The following is an 18,537-nucleotide window of genomic DNA, read 5'->3' as shown; positions in this document are numbered from 1 at the left end:
CTATGCCTTAATCAATAATCAAACCAAACTAGATCCGACGCTGGATGGATCAATGTGAGTTTAAAACATAAACTAAACTAACTAAACTAATATACAAAAAAATACAATTGATATACGCGACGCTTCCCAGAAGGAAAAACCAGTTCCACTGGACCAGTTAGACCAGTAGAATTTTAACTGATAACTCTGGAAATTGGAACATCGATTTTCTGGTCTAACTGGTCCAGTATACTGGTCTTGTTACTGGTCTCACTGGTCTTCATACTGGTATCCAATTCAAGCTGGTCTTTACTGGTATTTTCTACTGGTGTGACTGGTCCTCGAACTGGTCGTACTGGTCCTCGTACTGGTCTTACTGGTTCAATTTATTACATGCATTTGGTTTGTTATATACCATGGTCAGTGAAATGTGATGGAAAAGATGGTTAGTAAATTAATATTTCTGCTGTTATTTTAAATGTGATATATGAAATTACACATTTTCATTGTGAATTAGTTCACACACTTATTTAGAAAGTTTTTAAACAATAATGAGTGCCATTGCATGCAAGGATATTTTATTCTAAATCCTGATTTTTCTTTAAAAAATAGGAAATATGCAAATGAGGTAATCCACGTGATCAGTTTCATCAGAATTACTGGTATTGCTGGTCTTGACCAGTTCAATTTCAAACAATGAATTACTTTAGACCAGTTGACTATATATCAGAGGAATATATCTTGCTTTGATCTTGATCATAATTATTTTAATGATAATGTTAATACTTGATAATTATGATAATATTAATAATACAATGATAACAGTAATAAGAATGATAACAACAATGATCATAATAATCATAATAATAATAATGATAATGATAATTATACATAATGGTTAGTCGCGTGCATTTGAGTGTCCGAAAGTCCCCACACACAGCTTCAACACAGGGAACAGTGGTTTTCATAAACGTAATATTGCAGAAATCCGGGTATATCTTTATAACTATTAATAATCTCACACCAGATTGATAATAGTGTGAAAATTGTATCCAATTCCATTAATTCGATGTAAATATTATTACAATTAATACACTATTAACGTCTCGCTGTTCATTTGAAAGTGTCCATGTTCACAACTTTTGTTATGGCAAACGGTTTAAAACCATCCATATTTTCGAGACGCTGGCACCTTTGTTTTCCCCCTGGAATTTATTTATTTATTTATTTATTTATTTATTTTGTTTTATTTATTTTATACTGCAGGGTAGGCCTGTTCAGTTCTTAAAACTGCTTTACAAAGGCGCCCTGCAGTTTAAAATAAATGTCAAGATAACTATGAACAACAACAAACAACATCAAAAATACAAAAATACAAAATATCTAACATCAGAAACAATTAACACCAAAATATAGAGTGGGAAGTGACAATTTAAACATACATAGCATTGTAAATCAAAGAAATATCATTTCGCCCTTTATCAATTCGTATGAAAGGCTTTGCATAATTTTTTAAAAACTAACAAGGAGGTACAAACTTGTAAATTTGAAGGAAGTGCATTAAATAATTTGGGTCCGACATATGCGAAAGATTTTCTTTTATGTTCAATTCTAGCTTTGGGAAGCTGAAGGGGGCATCGTAAAGAATACCGTGTCCTGTATTTCACGGGCCGTTTACATACTAAAGGTTTTAAATAATTTGGAACTAAATTATTCATTATTTTATATACAAGAACACAATACTGATATTTTATACGCTGATCTACTGATTGCCACTTCAGTGACTGCAACAAAGAAATTTGTGATGTATTATAATCTTTTTTCAAAAGCATTCTGGCATATTTATTTTGAAGTTTTTGTATCTTATCTAAATGTATTTTTGCACTGCTTCCCCAAGATGTAATACAGTAATCAATGTAAGGTAAAACCATAGAAAAGTACAGCTTCTTCATAATATCAAAGGACAGTAAGTGCTTAATCCGCCTTACACAACCTATTGCCCGAGATATTTTACAAACGATATTAGTAATATGTTCGCACCAAGTCAAGCCCGGATCGAGCATGACACCTAAGTATTTAATCTTTTTTACATTTTCTAATTGTATGTTCCTGAATTTCACTGACAAATGAGCACCCCTCAACTTTTTCTTTTGACCAAATACCATGGCTTTTGTTTTTTGCGGGTGTAAATGCATATTATTTAAGTCTAGCCATTTACTTATTGAATCAAAATCATCTTGCAAATACTTTTGTACCTCCTTAATTGATTCACCGTGATTAAAAATGGCGGTATCATCAGCATAAAGAGACATTTTAGAATGTACATGCAATTTCAAATTACACATGTCATTAATAAAAATACAAAATATCAATGGACCCAGTATAGATCCCTGTGGGACACCTGATATATATCCTTGAGGGTCAGAAAGGTCGAGATTGATTGTCATCTCAATGCTAAATAGATTACCTACAGTTTGATGTCTAATACTTTATGACTGAAATAATGGTTACATCTCATTTTTTCCCCAAACTTTGAGATCAAGCAGGCAGAACATGGCATATTTCTGTGTACAACGTCACGTGACTAACGTATGATAGTTTCCGTTCCTAGATCCTTTTCATTTGAAACAATAATTAATACAGTCCAAACAAACTTAATTTACGCATTTAATGTTGAAAGTATCAATGTTCTTGTATTATAAAGCTATGCCTACTTATATTTATAATATAGCTACAGTTTGAGGAGCAAATATCGAGTCCAGAATTGATTTTGATTTGCAAAAGGGTCTGCGTAAGTATACTATATACGAGCAGGCTAGCATCGTCTGCTACGTAAACCAAATGAGCGAACATGACCGAAATTAACCATTATGAGAAGAATGATGATAACAATGATAAATGATAACGAAAAAAACTTTTTCTGAATTGCAAGATTCATTTTCCATAATTCGTCAAATGATCTGATTTGAAATAAAGTCATTATTTATTGGACCAGTAACACCAGTTTGATGAAAAACAATATAACTGGTATTACTACTTTGCTTCAACTGGAATGCAATTGTTTGAACTGGTCTCCAGTTGATTTTTACTGGTCCAATTAAAAATCAACTGGTCCAGTAAACATATATACTGGAAACCAGTAAAAATCTACTGGAAACCATTTTATTGGACCAGTAACACCAGTTTGATGAAAAACAATTTAACTGGTATTACTACTTTGTTTTAACTGGAATGCAATTGTTGGAACTGGTCTCCAGTTGATTTTTACTGGTCCAGTTAAAAATCAACTGGCCCAGTAAAAATATACTGGAAACCAGTAAAAAAAAATTTACTGGTCTTACTGGTTTTTCCTTCTGGGTTGTATAGGCGGATCCCGGCAGATCCATGAGGGCTGCGAATAGCCCCCCCCCCCCATTAGTCTCGGCCAAAAAAAAATGGAGAGGGAGAAAAGACCTCACACTGCCCATTCGATGATATCCATTACAATGCGCTAAGTAAACTATAGGGGAAGGCGGGGTAAGTTGAGCATAGGGGCAAGTTGAGCCACCAGCCCCATGCAGGCCAATAATGAATGAGTACATTATGGTGGTGTCATGTATTGATGACCCATTGCATTACCCCTAACCCCACCACATTGTTTTCAACTTTGAAACAAAAGTTACTTTTTTAGAGGAAAAAATACAAATTTCAGCCAAAAAAGTAAAAATAGGGTGTGAAATAGATAAGTGTTTTTTACCCACACACGTATTTAAAGGTCAAGTCCACCCTAGAAAACTGTTGATTTGAATCGATAGAGAAAAATCAAACAAACATAACGCTGCGAATTTTATCGGTTACACTTCGTAATTCTGAAGGTTCGTAATTCCGAAACACGTAAATTGCCTATACCTCGATGTTCGTTAATCCGAAAACGTAAAAGGGTTCGTTAATCCGAACATTTGTGGCGTTATTCCGAAGGTTCGTTATTCCGAAGGTTCGATAATCCGAAAACGAAATAAGGTTCGATGTTCCGAAGGTTCGTCAATCCGAAAACAAAATAAGGTTCGTTAATCATTAGTTTTCGGACTAACGAATCTTCGGAATTACGAACCTCATTTCGTTTTCGGATTAACGAACCATCGGAATTACGAACCTCACTTCGTTTTCGGACTAACGAACCTTCGGAATTACGAACCTCATTTCGTTTTCGGACTAACGAACCTTCGGAATTACGAACCTTCGGAAATACGAACCTTTGGAATAACGAACCTTCGGAATATCCGAACCTTCGGAATAACGAAGCTTCGGAATTACGAATGTATGCGATTTTATCGAAATCGGAAGTAAAAAGAGAAAGTTATGACATTTTTAAGTTTCGCCTATTTTTCATAAAACGTTAAATGCACAACTCAGTGATATGCAAATGAGAGAGTCGATGATGTCCATCACTCACTATTTCTTTTGTTTTTTATTGTTTGAATAATACAATATTTCAATTTTTACAGATTTGACAAGAAGGACCAACTTAACTTAACCATAAACTGTTAAAATAATGGTAATTCCACATGTTCAGGGAGGAATGAAACTTTGTTTCACTTGACAAGGAGGAGAAAATTAGAAAATTTCATATTTCATATAATAAAATGCAAAAGAAATAGTGAGTGGGTGACGTCATCAGTCTGCCAATTTGCATACCGACCAGGATGTGCATATAACTGTTTTGTGAAATTAAGCGAAACTTTAAAATGTCATAACTTTCTTATTTTACATCCGATTTTGATAAAATTTTCAGTGTTTTGCTCGTTGGATTTTTCTCCTATTTTTCAAATCAACTTTTTGTTGGGGTAGACTTGTCCTTTAAATATAAAAAAGACAAAAGATTGAACAACGTTGTTAGTCCAGGTATGCATGAATCTTCATTCTTAATTGTCATAGTCTTTTACATGATGGATCCTTGTGTGGATGCGAAATTCTCGCATTAAATTTGGATTGGGGTAAGTTGAGCCAGCCAACATGGGGCAAGTTGAGCCATGGTAATTTTTATGGTAATTGTAAAAAAAAACACCTTAAAAAGACATCGATTTGCAGGCAGAAAGGAGCAAATTTACATGACTGTTCTTTTCCTTTTAGACGATTTTAGTATTTATAGAGAATTAGCAAGTGAAAAGACTTAAGATAAAAAATTGACATGCTGGTTCTTCCCCCATATATATTTTGTACATCGTTTTTGTGGCTCAACTTACCCCAGAAGTTGACTCAACTTTCCCCACAGATGGGGCAAGGTGAGCCATTTGACATCTCTTTTTTCAAAGGTGACAATGACTTTCAGTGTATCATGATAGATAGATACTTAGATAGATAAATGGTTTATTAATAAAAATCAAGGCATCGTCGCAGCTAAGGCCGAATTGCGATGTATTACAAGATGATAATGACACACATAAAATATTCAAACAGTAACACAGATAATTACAAAATAAATAATACGGATGAAGTATGGTATTGAAACTAATTGTGTTGTGGAATTCTAGAAAGAAATATCAACTGAAAGTGAATTATGTGTCTGGGAAATGAATAGTGTGTATGCCATTGTAGTATTCAATTATATAATAATAAAATCGGAAATAATGGGGGTATGAAGTTATACATAGGTAAAAAATATTTCAGAAGAATTAAATTTTAAGGCAAGGTACTTATTTCCACAAGATTATTAATCATATCAATTCTAACATGCAAATAGCAAAAAGTGTCACAACTTACCCCGCCTTCCCATACCCTTTACATACGCGTATATATTGGCTCTATATAGGCCTACAAGGATATTTTTGGCCTATACCTACGACTCTGTTACGTGAGATACAAAGCTAGATTCCCGTTTTCAGGTTTGAATCGCAATTAGAACTCGAAATGAAATCCAATCCTTTTAACACACAACGTTCCATAATCCTAAAGGGGAAGTTCAACCTGACAAAAAGTTCATTGTAAAAATAGCAGGAAAAAAAAAAAAATATTGCCGAAGGTTTGAGAAAAATCCATAAAAGAATGAAAAGTTACCAGAATTTTCATTATTTGATTTTGTGACGTCATATACGAGCAGCTTTCCTACATATCGTATGGTAACAAATCAATGAAATATCATTTGCTCAGAAAATCGTAAATGGTTTTCATTGTACCTTCAGTGTTATAGACAAATCATTTTACACCCTTTCCCTAAAATAAAAACAAAACAAGTCATCACGAACCATTAAAAACTTGAAATTTATTATGCGTATTATTATGAAAACATGATTATATGGGGCAGTTGCTCGTTTATGACGTCACAAATCAAAAATTAAAATTGTAATAACTTTCTTAATCTTAATGGATTTTCCTCAAACCTTCACCAATATTTTTCATCATTTTTTTTCTGCGATTTTTACCACATACTTTTCTTCAGGGTGAACTTTCCCTTTAACGTCGCCCTGCTGCATTCCGTTGTGCGTAGATATTGAGTAGATGAACCTACATTATGAATGTAATAACAAGTGTTTATTTTCGTGTCTGAATATTACTTGGCCTACATTTCCTTTAGCATGCATCTGTAAAATAAAACAGCAATATAGGCCCCTAAACAAAAATCATCTTGCGCTTCGAGCTTGCGCATTACTTCTGCATGGATACACTTCTTCAGCAATGCCGTAGCTGCACTTTTATCCATTTAAAAACCATTGACGTTTGAAGGAATTAAGTGAGGTAATATAGTTCGGATAAAACTTCAAGTACCATAAGTTCTAGCCAGAATGTTTGATATTTTATTGGTTTGGTTTCCAAACAAAATAGCTGCAAGCGGTAACACCTTCGTACGAAAAAGGGCAATTTCCTCAACAAGATAATAACATTAATATTTTAAGTTTTCTCTTGAAAGAGTTGATGGAGCAGGCCTGTTGAATATCTTTACGAAGAGATTAAATTCCAAAATTTTGGTCGGTAAAGATAAAAGTATTTTTTAGCAAAAAGCAGTCTTAGCATAGGTAGATGAAAGTTGTCGCTGTGTCTGATTGGATGATAATTATCATTTTGAAGAAAAAAATTGGAATGTCGAAGAAACCATACTGTTCTTTTACAAGTCATGTGATAGTTGGAATTGGTATTAGTCTTGAATTTTTAAAAGTTTATGTTTAGGGTTGACCCAATGTTTGAAGCTTAATTAATTTTATATGTTCAAATCATATCATTTTCAGCTTTAAACGCCCCTTTATAAATTAAGTCCATCCCAGTAAAATGTTGATTTGAATCAATAGACAATAAAGAAGAAGAAGAAGAAAGCTGAAAATTTTATCAAAATCACAGGAAAATCGAGGGAGAAAAATTAAAAATGTCCTTATTACCACCCTTGGGCTGCCAAGTAAAATAAAAGAATAATAATAATGACCTACATTTTGGAGCCAACCTGAATAACCTTCATTTTATTATGAAATAGTGAATCTTTTGGGGTTTTTTTTCTCTCTCTTTTGCTTAAGTAAAAAATTCTCGGTGCCAAAATGCAAAATCACCTTTATTCATTACGTAGTGAAATCTTTTTTTTTGCCTTTGCTTGTAAACAAAAAATCTTGGTACCAAAATGCAAAATCACCTTCATTCATTTTGTAGTGAAATCCGTTTTGTAATGATTTTTCCCCACTTTTTTTTTTTTTGGGGGGGGGTGGTTGTCAAATTTCTCGGTCAAATCCCCTCGGAAAAAAAACAACAGCCAAATCCGCCCCCGTATTCAATATTTACACAATCATGAATGACAATTCGAAAGAACATTAATAAAGAAAGAGAGAGAGAGAGAGAGAGAGAGAAACAAAATAGAACATTCACAGAGATTCCAGCTTCCTTTTCACCAGTTATTCAGAAAGAAAAACTTTCATTACATGCTGCATCTGTAAGGACACCTTAGCCATTAAGTATACAGCCAATCAGAAGTTGCGAATGAAAATAGTTAAAGAGTTCGGCCAATAAGAAAGCCTCTTTCATTTCGGTCTTTGCGAGTTCTCTTGACGTGAGATATCTCTCAAAATGGTACGGACGGTATCTAGTGTTCATTAAATCTCCCTCAATCTTAACCATCCTTCACAAATAAGAGTATTTATAAAGTTTTAAGTTAAATAAGATATGTTAAGATCACATTAATTAGTCCAATTTTATTTTTTGGTATTCATGAAAGAAGAATTACACTTAAAATTTCGCCTACGCTCCACTGTTTGCCTTCGCCCAGTACAGTACAATACTACAATGCATTTACGGTACCGGTACTGTACGGAGCCTTCGGCTTCGTGTGCAGTGTTATCTGGTGACGGCTCAAATTCTACTCGCCATTATGAAGGCTTGTGTGTAATCCCGGGGTGGTGGTGGGTAGGTGGCGTATACAATGGAATTTACATGAATTTATTGAGTAGAAAAGTGCCAGAAGTGGACTGTTGAGTGTTGATAAAAAAATGGATGGTTGGAAAAAAAATACAGTTTCGCATTGACCGACTTCGAGCAAAGACAAAGTTCCCCACCAGACAACTGCCAAAAATTCTTTATTTGCAAATCTCATGGGACATGGCAAGTCACTCGGTCACATTTCATTTTCAAGGTCAAGACAATATGCCCACTGCTTTCCCAAATATTGTGATCAGAAACTGCCTTATTTCAATTTAATTTCTGCTTCGATCCCGACGTGATGTCATCGTTAAAATTCTCACCTCAGACATCGTGCTTCACCGTAATTTTTATAATGATGGACCGAAGTTAGAGATCAAATCAACTGGGTGAGCTGCCGCAGGCAAATCTTTTGGTCGCTAACTTCAGTCCATGTAATTGTAAAAATATGGCGAAGGTTGCACGTTCAAATCCATGAATTGTTCCTGAAAGTGAAACTAGAAAGTGAAACCACCATTGGCCAGTAGGCAGTACTAGAGGCGCATGGCCAATTAATAATGGGAGACTGTCTCCTATGCATGGCATGAGAGAGATTATCTCCAAGTCCAATATCAGTAGGGTGTCTGGAGAAAAATATTATTTTTCTTATTTCAAGAAAATATCACATTTTCTTTGTGAATTTGAAGAGAAATGACCTTCAGACTGACAGAAATGTAACATTTTTGAAAAAAATCCGATTATTGGCTGCAAAAAAGAAGAATGAAATTAGGTCAATTTTCAGCATTTCTCTGCCATAGACTGTGTAGTTAAGAAATGGACACACACAAATCCAAATTTTTAGCTTCCGAGAGCTGTTATAAATTCATTATTTATGCCAAAAACTTGTCCATAAAGAGTCCAATAGGATTTCTTATGCTCTTTCTGATGGTATGATTTTTATAAATATTTGGAAACCAGATCACAATGAAAAATTGCGACAAAGTGAAAAAATTGTGCAAAACAGAAAATTAATTTTCCCATAGAAAACGCATGGGGAAATGGCAATCTCAACACACACAAAAATAAGGGTTTGCAATTTATCTCTAAATCCTTATTTAAAATGATCATATAAACTTGTCCTTACTGTCAAAAGAAGCCCCTGAATTTTCTCTTTCCATACATGCCAAACACAAGTTAATAATCAATTCAGATCACATTTTTCTAGTAGCCTGAACTTCCCGAAAAAAATGCGCCATATTTTCCCCTAAATCAGCCTGTCTTATGCTGACACTTTTCAGTGTGGCTTCAGACACCCTAATATCAGACTTTTGTAAAAAAATGTGGGTATCCAAATTCAGAGACAGTCTCCAGTTTGGGAGACCAGTTTCCAGTTTGGGAGACCAATTTCCAGGGACTCGGTTTTATAATTATGATGGGAGCAATAAAAAGCTCTCCTAAAACGTTTAAAGCCAAAGGGAGCATTTATAGGGGAGCACTACAAAAAGCTCTTCTTTGACATAGAAGGGGAGCTCTCTTGTCCGATCTCAAAATGGATGGAGGAACGTACACTAAGTTACAACCCACAACCAAAGGAGACAATCAGATCTATGCAATATTTATCTCATCATTGAACTTTTTAATGTCATTCTTGCAAGTGTGTTATTGCTTACAATATAATTGTGTACAAAACCTTGACAGAGAATAAGGTTTTCAAGGTTGACTCTAACAGTTTGATCATTGACTGACACTCTTGTTAAGCAATGCCGAGGCAAGTGATGAATCACTCTACCAAAAATGGATTAAGGAGAGCGGTAGCGAGTGATCATTCTCACTCCCCTTAAAACTGAGTCCCTGAATTTCTTTGGTTTACATTTCTGCAGAACTAAAACCTTGGGCTTGGCGGCAAATAAAAGTGTGATAAGCAGATTCCTCATGAAAAATTGTAACCGTTATCACTGTCTATAAAAATTCAGTCTACTTTTGTTTTGAAAAGGATTTTTGTTGTCATCCACACACAAAAGTGAGACAAAATTTTGGGTGGAAAAAATTACACTCTTGTTGATGTTTTGTTCTTTAGCAAAGCAAAACTCCAATATGGGAGATTGTCTCCCTTATTGGAGAGAGTCTCCCATATTGGCCGTGCGCCTCTACTGTTAGCCCTGTGTAAAGTTAGTGCGGTTGACAAATTTGTGATTTGCCAATTGAACCGCTATGCTTGTGTGAATGACCGCTGCTGTGCAGTGCACTGCAAGTCGGCAGCTCTTGCATCATGCACCAATTTGACACCGGTGAAGGTCAAGGGTGTTACTCAAAATCAATGGCTTTCCTTGATCATGCCTTGAAACAGATGAGAAGTTTCAAGATTAAAATATTTAAACTTGTGAGGTCTAATGTTAGATCTCTAGAGTCTAGGCCAAAAGTGATTACAGAACACTTCTAAATTCAATCATATCAAATGCAAGATTTTCTTAAAATTAATTTAAAACTGCCACACAAATAGTCTAGGGCCTACCTAAAATAAATAAAGATGGACTTTTTTTTTGCTGAGATCAGTTGTCTTGTCTTTGATCAGCATCTGAAAGTATCCCTCTCCACGCGTGAAATGTTTTGGGCACTTGAAAATGGTATTGTATTACTAAACGTGTGTTTTCTGTTGTAAAAGTTGGAAAATACACATTACCAATCAGCTATTTTGACCTAATTTGATTGTTTTGAGAAAATAAAGACTTTCAAAAGTTGTTTTAAACCCTTTCTCATCTTTTTATTCAAATTCCCTTTGGAAGGATTTTGCAAGGTTTTTTTTACTTTATTTATTTTTGATGCGTAAATTTGTGTGTTAAGTAATACAAGACTGGTCAGAAATACAACTCTATAGAGTCTATACAATTTCCATTTAAACTAGACTATTTAGATTCTCAAATTATGTATTTCAACTTTTCATGAGATGCAAGAAACATTTGATTTTTTTAATGCAAAGAGTTTCCTTTCCTAGACGTTTTACCTTTAGTAAATGATTTATAACAATTGTATAACCCTCTCCTTCTCTCCTCTGCTTAGGTGAATGTTCCAAAGAATCGCCGCACTTACTGCAAGAAGTGCAAGAAGCACATGAACCATAAGGTTACCCAATACAAGGCTGGCAAAGCTTCGCTCTACACCCAAGGTAAGTCCTAAAATAATAGAGGAGCTTCTGTACAACTAAAGGCCATAGCAGTTTTCATTTTTTCCATCCTAAACTGCCAACTCTCTATGGTCTGTATTAATTCTGTATACTGATCTATTTATTAAAGGGGTCATTCACCCTGACTATAAGTTGGTTTTGATAAAGCAGAAAATTAGAGAAAGTATTGGTGAAGGATTGTAAAAAGGCTCAATAAAGAATAAAAGATTTCTGTTTGAATGAGAATTTATCATAGAACATGTGGAGGAGCTGCTTGTCAACAGTTATTCTTTGATCGATTTTCATTAAAGCGTTCAACAATATTTATCTCTTTGTTTTTTCTTCTTTAAAACCAACTTATCAGTGTGAACCTCCCCTGAACCCCTACATGAACTAAACCATTCCTTAAAGGAGAATGAAACCCTTGAAACCAGCTGAATCCATATCAAAGAGAAAAATCAAAGAAACATATTGTTGAAAGTTTGAGGAAGATTGAATGAATAATAAGAAATTTATGAGCATTTGAATATTGAGATCACTAATGCCATGTAGATCCTCCCATTGGCAATGCGACCAAGATCTGTGATGTCACACACGTACAACTCCCTCATTACTTTAGTACTTATTTCACTTATATTCTCATTTTTATAGAGTCTATCACAAGGTGAGGTGTTCTCTTTATGAGAGGACAAGTACATAGGTTTCACAACATTATATCATTGATGAATCGTTTGTCATATGATGAGAATGAGCAAAAAGAGATGTTTTGGGGTATATTTTCAGTGTCCAAAAGGGGAGAGTTGTTCATCTGTGACATAATAGATCTTGGTCGCATTGCCAATTGGAGGATCTCCATAGCATTTGTGATCTCGACATTCAAATGCTCATAACTCTTCTATTGCTAGTCCTATTTTACTCAAACTTTTGTTGATCTTATTCTTTGATTTTTCTGCTTTCACAAAAGCTAACTTGCTCCAAGAGTTTCATTCTCCTTTAAAGTCTAAGGGAATCCTGGATTTCAGTATTGATCAGTTTAATCCTAGCCTCCCCAGGTCAACTGGATCATGGTTTTGTACAGGGGCTTCACCCCCCCCCCTTCTGCGACCCCTGTTGTATACATGTACCTTGTCAAAAGTCAGAGTTCATGCAGTAATCCCACAATGGCTTTATTTTATACTTCCAATTTTCACACTTGATAATCTAGACAAAACAATGGGGAATCAGGAAAGCTGCAATGAAAAGATGCATAGTGCATTTGTAGTAGGATACCTGCCAAAAGACACAGCACAGACTTTTGACAAAGTGCCTTCTGCTTTCAAAAAATGTCATTAAAGTCATGAACTGACCCAAAGCAGCAGCGAAGCCTGATGTTACAATGCATTACTTACACATTGTAATAAAAGTTTTGACTTTTAATCCGGAAGATGTGACTGGGCTTACGGCACTGATAACTTAAAAAAAAAAAAAGAACTTTGGGATTAGTAGCTTAGGGATGGGAATTATATTTCAGATTCCAACACTAGTTTGTTTCACATTTGGTATCCCAAAGTTACACTAAAAATTTAGAACACTGCCCAAATTTTACTTGAGTTCACTGGCATCAAGTTAATCACAGCAGTGATAGACTCTTTGTCATTGTTATTCTAGCTAGTAGGTCGAAGGGTTTATTTCCAATTCATTCAATTGCCAACTCGTCCACTATCATTTGGTCTACCATCAGTTCGTCTACTCACCATATGTTCTACTTTCAGCAAGTCTAGTGCCATTCCGTCTTATAACCAGTTGGTCCAATAGCCTATCGTCCATTTGGTCTAATTAAACTATAGTGTTAATTGTGCAAAATGTAGGAAAGGAAAATGGGTATTAGACCAACTGTAGGGACACTGATTTTCCGCGATCGCGGAAAACGGACGGAATTCACGGAAAGGGCCTTTTGAAACGGAAAGTGGCATTTTAAACGGAAAATCACGGAAAACGTATTTTCCCTCAAAATACACAGAATAGCAACAGAAATTACTCCAAAATCACAACAAAATGAGAATATTAAATGGCCACAAAACCCCAGAAAACATGATTTCACTTCGCTACTTAACAATTCACACATCGTGACTGCACTCGACATCAGCACACTTGATTGAACCCCGCACCCGTCGCCGGCTGGCCGGGTTGGGCTTCACATGCACACATATCGTTCAACTACACGGTCGTGTGTTGCTGCCCTCTACGTTTGAAGATGTAACAGCACGATATCGTGGTCTTAAAATCTAAGATTGCGGATTGGCAAAAGCCGTTGACTGATGATAACGATGTCCGAAAAAACCCCAAAATTATCGATGAAATATCATTTCACCGTGAAATAATGCTAATAATGTGAAAGGTGAGGATGTATGCATGCTAAATGGGTTTGTAAAAATATTTTATGCACCCGCATAGATCCGATTAGAACGGATTCTATTGTGTTATTGGTACAGTAGCAGATACAAATTTTGACCAGTGCGAGTGTACGTGTTGTGATTTTGCTAGTCAATGTGTAAACGGAATTGTCACTTTTCCGTGTGTACAAAGTCTATGGGGAAACGGAATTTCCGTTGTCTGACATGCTGAAACGGAATTTCCGTTTTCTGACATACTGAAACGGAATTTGAGATTTTTTTAAACGGAAAATCACTGTCCCTACAACTGGTTATTAGACGAAATGGTAATAGACGAACTGGTGATTAGACAAAGTGATGATTGGACCAGATGGTTATTGGACCAAATGGTAATTGGACCAAATGGTTGGTAGATTAAATGTTGATAGACGGAATGGCATTAGACGTAATGAAATTACCATGTGGTGAGTGGACGAGTTGGCAGTGGACGAATTGGCAATTTACCGGTAGAAGCAATGTAGCATGCTGTTAATTTTTTTTCATTTCTGATTTGTTCACTCCCATCCTAGGTAAGAGGCGTTATGACAGGAAGCAGATGGGATATGGTGGGCAGACCAAGCCTATCTTCCGTAAGAAGGTGAGTTTATCATCATACTGCTATTGTGACTAACTTTCTTGTACTATCCATGGTTATTTGATTGGTGACACGCCATTTGCTCCTGCGACAATTGCTCCGGGCTTAATTTCGTCCAAAATATAGGGTTAGGGTTAAAGTTACAATAGGGTTTTATGTTGGGTTTAGGGTATGGTGTATTGTTAAACCCAGGGTTGAAGTTGGTCATTCGATTGGTTGATTTCAAGTTTGGTGTTGACCTTTTGGTGTTGATGTTAGGTGAATTTTTGCACGAGTATAACACCAAACATAAAATGAAGAGGGTCCTGAAAAGTCTTTTACTAGTTGCTTTTGTTTAGATGTCAATAATGTGATCTGGATCAGTTTTACAAACTCAGAATAGGTTTTGGAGTTAGGGGAAGCAATCCAAATTGTGCTTTCAACACCAACCCCAATGCTAACATCGGACTTGAAATCACATGGTGGTGTGTGGAATTGAGAGCGGAGCAATTGTCGCCGGAGCAATTGTCGCCAGAGCAAATGTCATAGAACCATTCAATTTTTCCATTGCTCACATCACTCGGACCATTTGCCCTTCATAAAATCTCCCTTGTCCAACCTAAGATAGTAGCAGTGGTAAATTTAAGTTTGTCATCCTTTCTGGAACCCTTATTATTGTGCTGGGTTCGTTTGATCGTCCATCTATTTTTAGGGGGTTAATTTATCATGGCCATGAAATTCATTATAGATGTTTCTCAAACATTAAAAGCCAAAGTAAAGATTGATGGAATTTCTGCACATTAAGCAGAACATAAAACCTCACCTCCATAACTGAATTAAGCGTAATCCTAATATTCATTTTTTTAAAACCAAAAACTCTAACCCTATGCCCTCTGAGAAGCGAAGACCTGAGCAAATGTCGCAGGAGCATATTGTGGAACCCTTTTTTTAACCCTAGCTGGAGCTTGACCTACCACTTTATTTATTAAAGAATTGATCTTACAGGGGACTCATACAATACAGTGTAATGAAGTACTAGTGTGCCTCGCTCAATGAAACTTTCTCTTCTATTTTTGTATGAATTACCAGGCCAAGACGACCAAGAAGATTGTACTGAGGATGGAGTGCATGGATTGTAAATTCCGCAAACAGATTCCTATCAAGAGGTGTAAGCATTTCGAATTGGGAGGAGACAAGAAGAGGAAGGTATGTAGTGGTCTTTTTAACGGGGCAAATCCAACCCAAATAAACATGTTTTTATAGGAAAAAGAAAAACCAGACAAGTTTTTTTCTTTCTGTTTTTCTGTTTTATGGTAACTCCCGTAGGAACTCAGCAGGACAGCATTTTACTGGTAAACATCAAGCTGGTATATAACCAATTACCTAGGAAACATTTTACGACTAGGTTAATCAGTAACTGTGGCTGACCTTCTAGACGACAGATATTACTCTCGAGCCTTTTTATCAAAGTGGAGACAATGGCAGAGTAGGGATTCGAACTCACAACCTTGTGATTATGAGTCCAATGCTCTAACCACTGGACCACACAACCCAAGTTGATAGGTGAAAGTTTGAACAATAAACAAGTTATGAAATTTTTAACTTGTTAAAATTAGTAATCAATTGGGCGCATATATAATGTCATAGTGATGTAAGCCAAGGGTTACTCTTTCATATATTCCCATACATAAAATGACTAAAATGTCATTTTTTTTCAAAAGTTGTACTTCAAATTATATTTTAAGGTGCATGTTAATTGGATTCTAGAGGGCACTGTAGATCTTTAAATTTTGTGGGTAAAATAAAATCTGACTTTGATTTGTATCAATTGTGAGGGTTAACCCTAAATAGACAGCTATTTTGACGCCTAAGAAGACTGGGGGGGGGGGCTGATTCAGCCCCCCCCCCCCTTATGATCTCAGCTGTCGATCGCGACGAAAATTGGCACGCGCGTTACCCATGGCATTATCTACAAAACTATAATATCAAATTCTGCAATAAATCTCATGGCTCATGCTAATTTATGCGTAAAATTATAAGTTTGCTCTAAATAACAAAATATTGCCCCTAAAATGCTTATTTTTGTTTCACATACCCTTTATAGGCATCTGATCAAATTTATTTTTTAAAAATGTCTACATCGCATTTATTTTCTTATGTATTTTATTGTTTTTTCAATGGAAATTGTCGGGGACTTTATTTTGACCATTAACAAGATAAATTTAATTGATTTTAAGCAGTAAAAGGAAAAATAATGATACATTTTATGAATTTTGGCTAAAACAATATTTGCATTTGATTTGTACACAAATTCACGTTTTTGAGCAATTTTGGGTCTGCATGCACTTACGAAATGTTGCATAATTTCGGAACTGCGAACCCGGGGGTCACAATTTTGGTCTCAAAAGTTGCGCGAGACTTAAAATTAAAAAGTCAGCGAGTGACGCGGTTAAAAAAATTCTTGCTTCTGCGGATTTACAGCAAAAAATGTCAAGGGGGCGCTGAATCAGCCCCCCCCCCCCCCCCCAGTCTTAGGATTAAATTTTGATTGGTCTACAACCTCTGTCTACTTTCCTAATTTGAGAAGTGAAATATGACTTGGATTGTTGTTGGGTGTGAGTTGACTCCATTTCAACTTCAAATTGAACTTAAGAATTGATCTGGCCATATAGTTGCTGTTGCATGAAATGGGTATAATCTCAATTCAAGTTTGAGTACTCTTAGAAATGATTCACTCAGACATTGATGTGATTTTCAAATTCAATTTAATTTGAGAAAAAAAATATTGGAATTTGAAATCACATTTTGCATTATCTTTTCAGCTGACTTGTTTATTGTTAAATTGGTGAAGTTTGTGAAAGAAAATGTCATGGCACATTAATTGGAGCCCATCTCAGAAGGGGGGGGGGGGAATGCAGTTACATAATCATTCATTACTTTAAAATCAGGTAACTGGGAGTTGTAAATTTGTTCTCAATAGGTACGTGAGACTCGAAGCCAAAAAAGTATAAATTGTCATGGCGAGACCTTGACTTATCAAATTGATTACTGAAATATAACAACAAACATTCAGTTGAAGTGCTTTTTATCTGGACAAGAAGCTTATCACCTCCATCCTTTTTCTTTCGCAGGGACAAATGATCCAGTTTTAAATGTGCAACATCCAGATTATCTACCGGCCTTCTTGCGTTCATCACACCACTTCCCTTCAACCCCGCAATCGCTCTGGACCTGTCCTGCCCGTGGTTTTCAACGCCATCAAGCCTTTACAACATGCTCAGAGATGACTCTTCTTTTCTGCTGTTGATCCTTGTCATCAGGGAATTGATGTCTTCAGAAGTAGAAGTGCGTTGACCCCGTGGAAAGGGGTCAATGCACTTCCAACTCCAAACAGATAACCCATACTGGTTTTGAGGATATCCTGCAAAAGCATGCCATGTTCTCTATTTGGAGTTTGTCTTCATTACTTGGAGAAGCTCTTGAGGAAGTGGCTTTTCTGTCAGCTATGGATGATAATAGGTGGGCAGTGAATAACTTTGAGAACTCTCACCATATTGAATGCAGATGAAAATCTCACAAAATCTATGACATCTTGGAACAATGAATAAATTTGCAGATTATTCGCCACAAAAGTATCATTTTTCATCTTGATGCATTGTGTTTGTGTTGAGTCTACTACCAATGCCCAGATGTGATGTTGATCAGTTCACTGGTGCCCGTTCGATACTGCTTATCATTGGTGCAATTTCTTGGTGGACCGATAAAATAAAGAAATACATAGGTGTCAAATTACATAACTATCTATGTTTAAGAATTCAATTTCTTGAAAGTTTCATATGATAAAAGATTTCAACCAACCAAGTGTAGTATGGAAATAAGATTTGCATGCAGGACTTGTCAGATTTCTTGCTTAAATTTATTGGTCCTTGATTTTAAAATATCTTTGCATCATATATGTGTCAGTGCATGCGATCATATTTGTTTACAACTACTAGCTCTGCTTCTTGCTCTGAGATGGTGATGACACCAGTGGACTAATGACAAATTGCACACAAATGACAAATATG

General features: G+C 35.7%; 1 protein-coding gene across 1 annotated transcript; it reads left to right on the top strand.

Moving 5' to 3' along the window:
- Window positions 1-7,935: 7,935 nt before the first annotated feature.
- LOC129282491 (large ribosomal subunit protein eL42-like) lies at window positions 7,936-18,105 on the top strand. The gene is made up of 5 exons (XM_054918387.2): window positions 7,936-8,001; window positions 11,383-11,488; window positions 14,427-14,494; window positions 15,560-15,676; window positions 17,602-18,105. The coding sequence occupies exons 1-5, from the start codon at window positions 7,999-8,001 to the stop codon at window positions 17,620-17,622; spliced, it is 315 nt and encodes a 104-aa protein (XP_054774362.1). The 5' UTR covers window positions 7,936-7,998; the 3' UTR covers window positions 17,623-18,105.
- The last annotated feature ends 432 nt before the right edge of the window (window positions 18,106-18,537 follow it).

The sequence above is a fragment of the Lytechinus pictus genome, chromosome 19 (genome assembly GCF_037042905.1).
Source record: "Lytechinus pictus isolate F3 Inbred chromosome 19, Lp3.0, whole genome shotgun sequence".
NCBI classification, from domain to species: domain Eukaryota; kingdom Metazoa; phylum Echinodermata; class Echinoidea; order Temnopleuroida; family Toxopneustidae; genus Lytechinus; species Lytechinus pictus.
The sequence above is the reverse complement of the archived record's forward strand: the minus strand, read 5'-3'. Positions and strand labels throughout refer to the sequence as shown.

Bases quoted from the DNA above. Each gene is read 5' to 3' on its own strand.
- LOC129282491 (XM_054918387.2), top strand. The intron at 11,489-14,426 runs GTAAGTCCTAAA...CTCCCATCCTAG, and splicing joins AGCTTCGCTCTACACCCAAG to GTAAGAGGCGTTATGACAGG. The intron at 15,677-17,601 runs GTATGTAGTGGT...TTTCTTTCGCAG, and splicing joins GAGGAGACAAGAAGAGGAAG to GGACAAATGATCCAGTTTTA.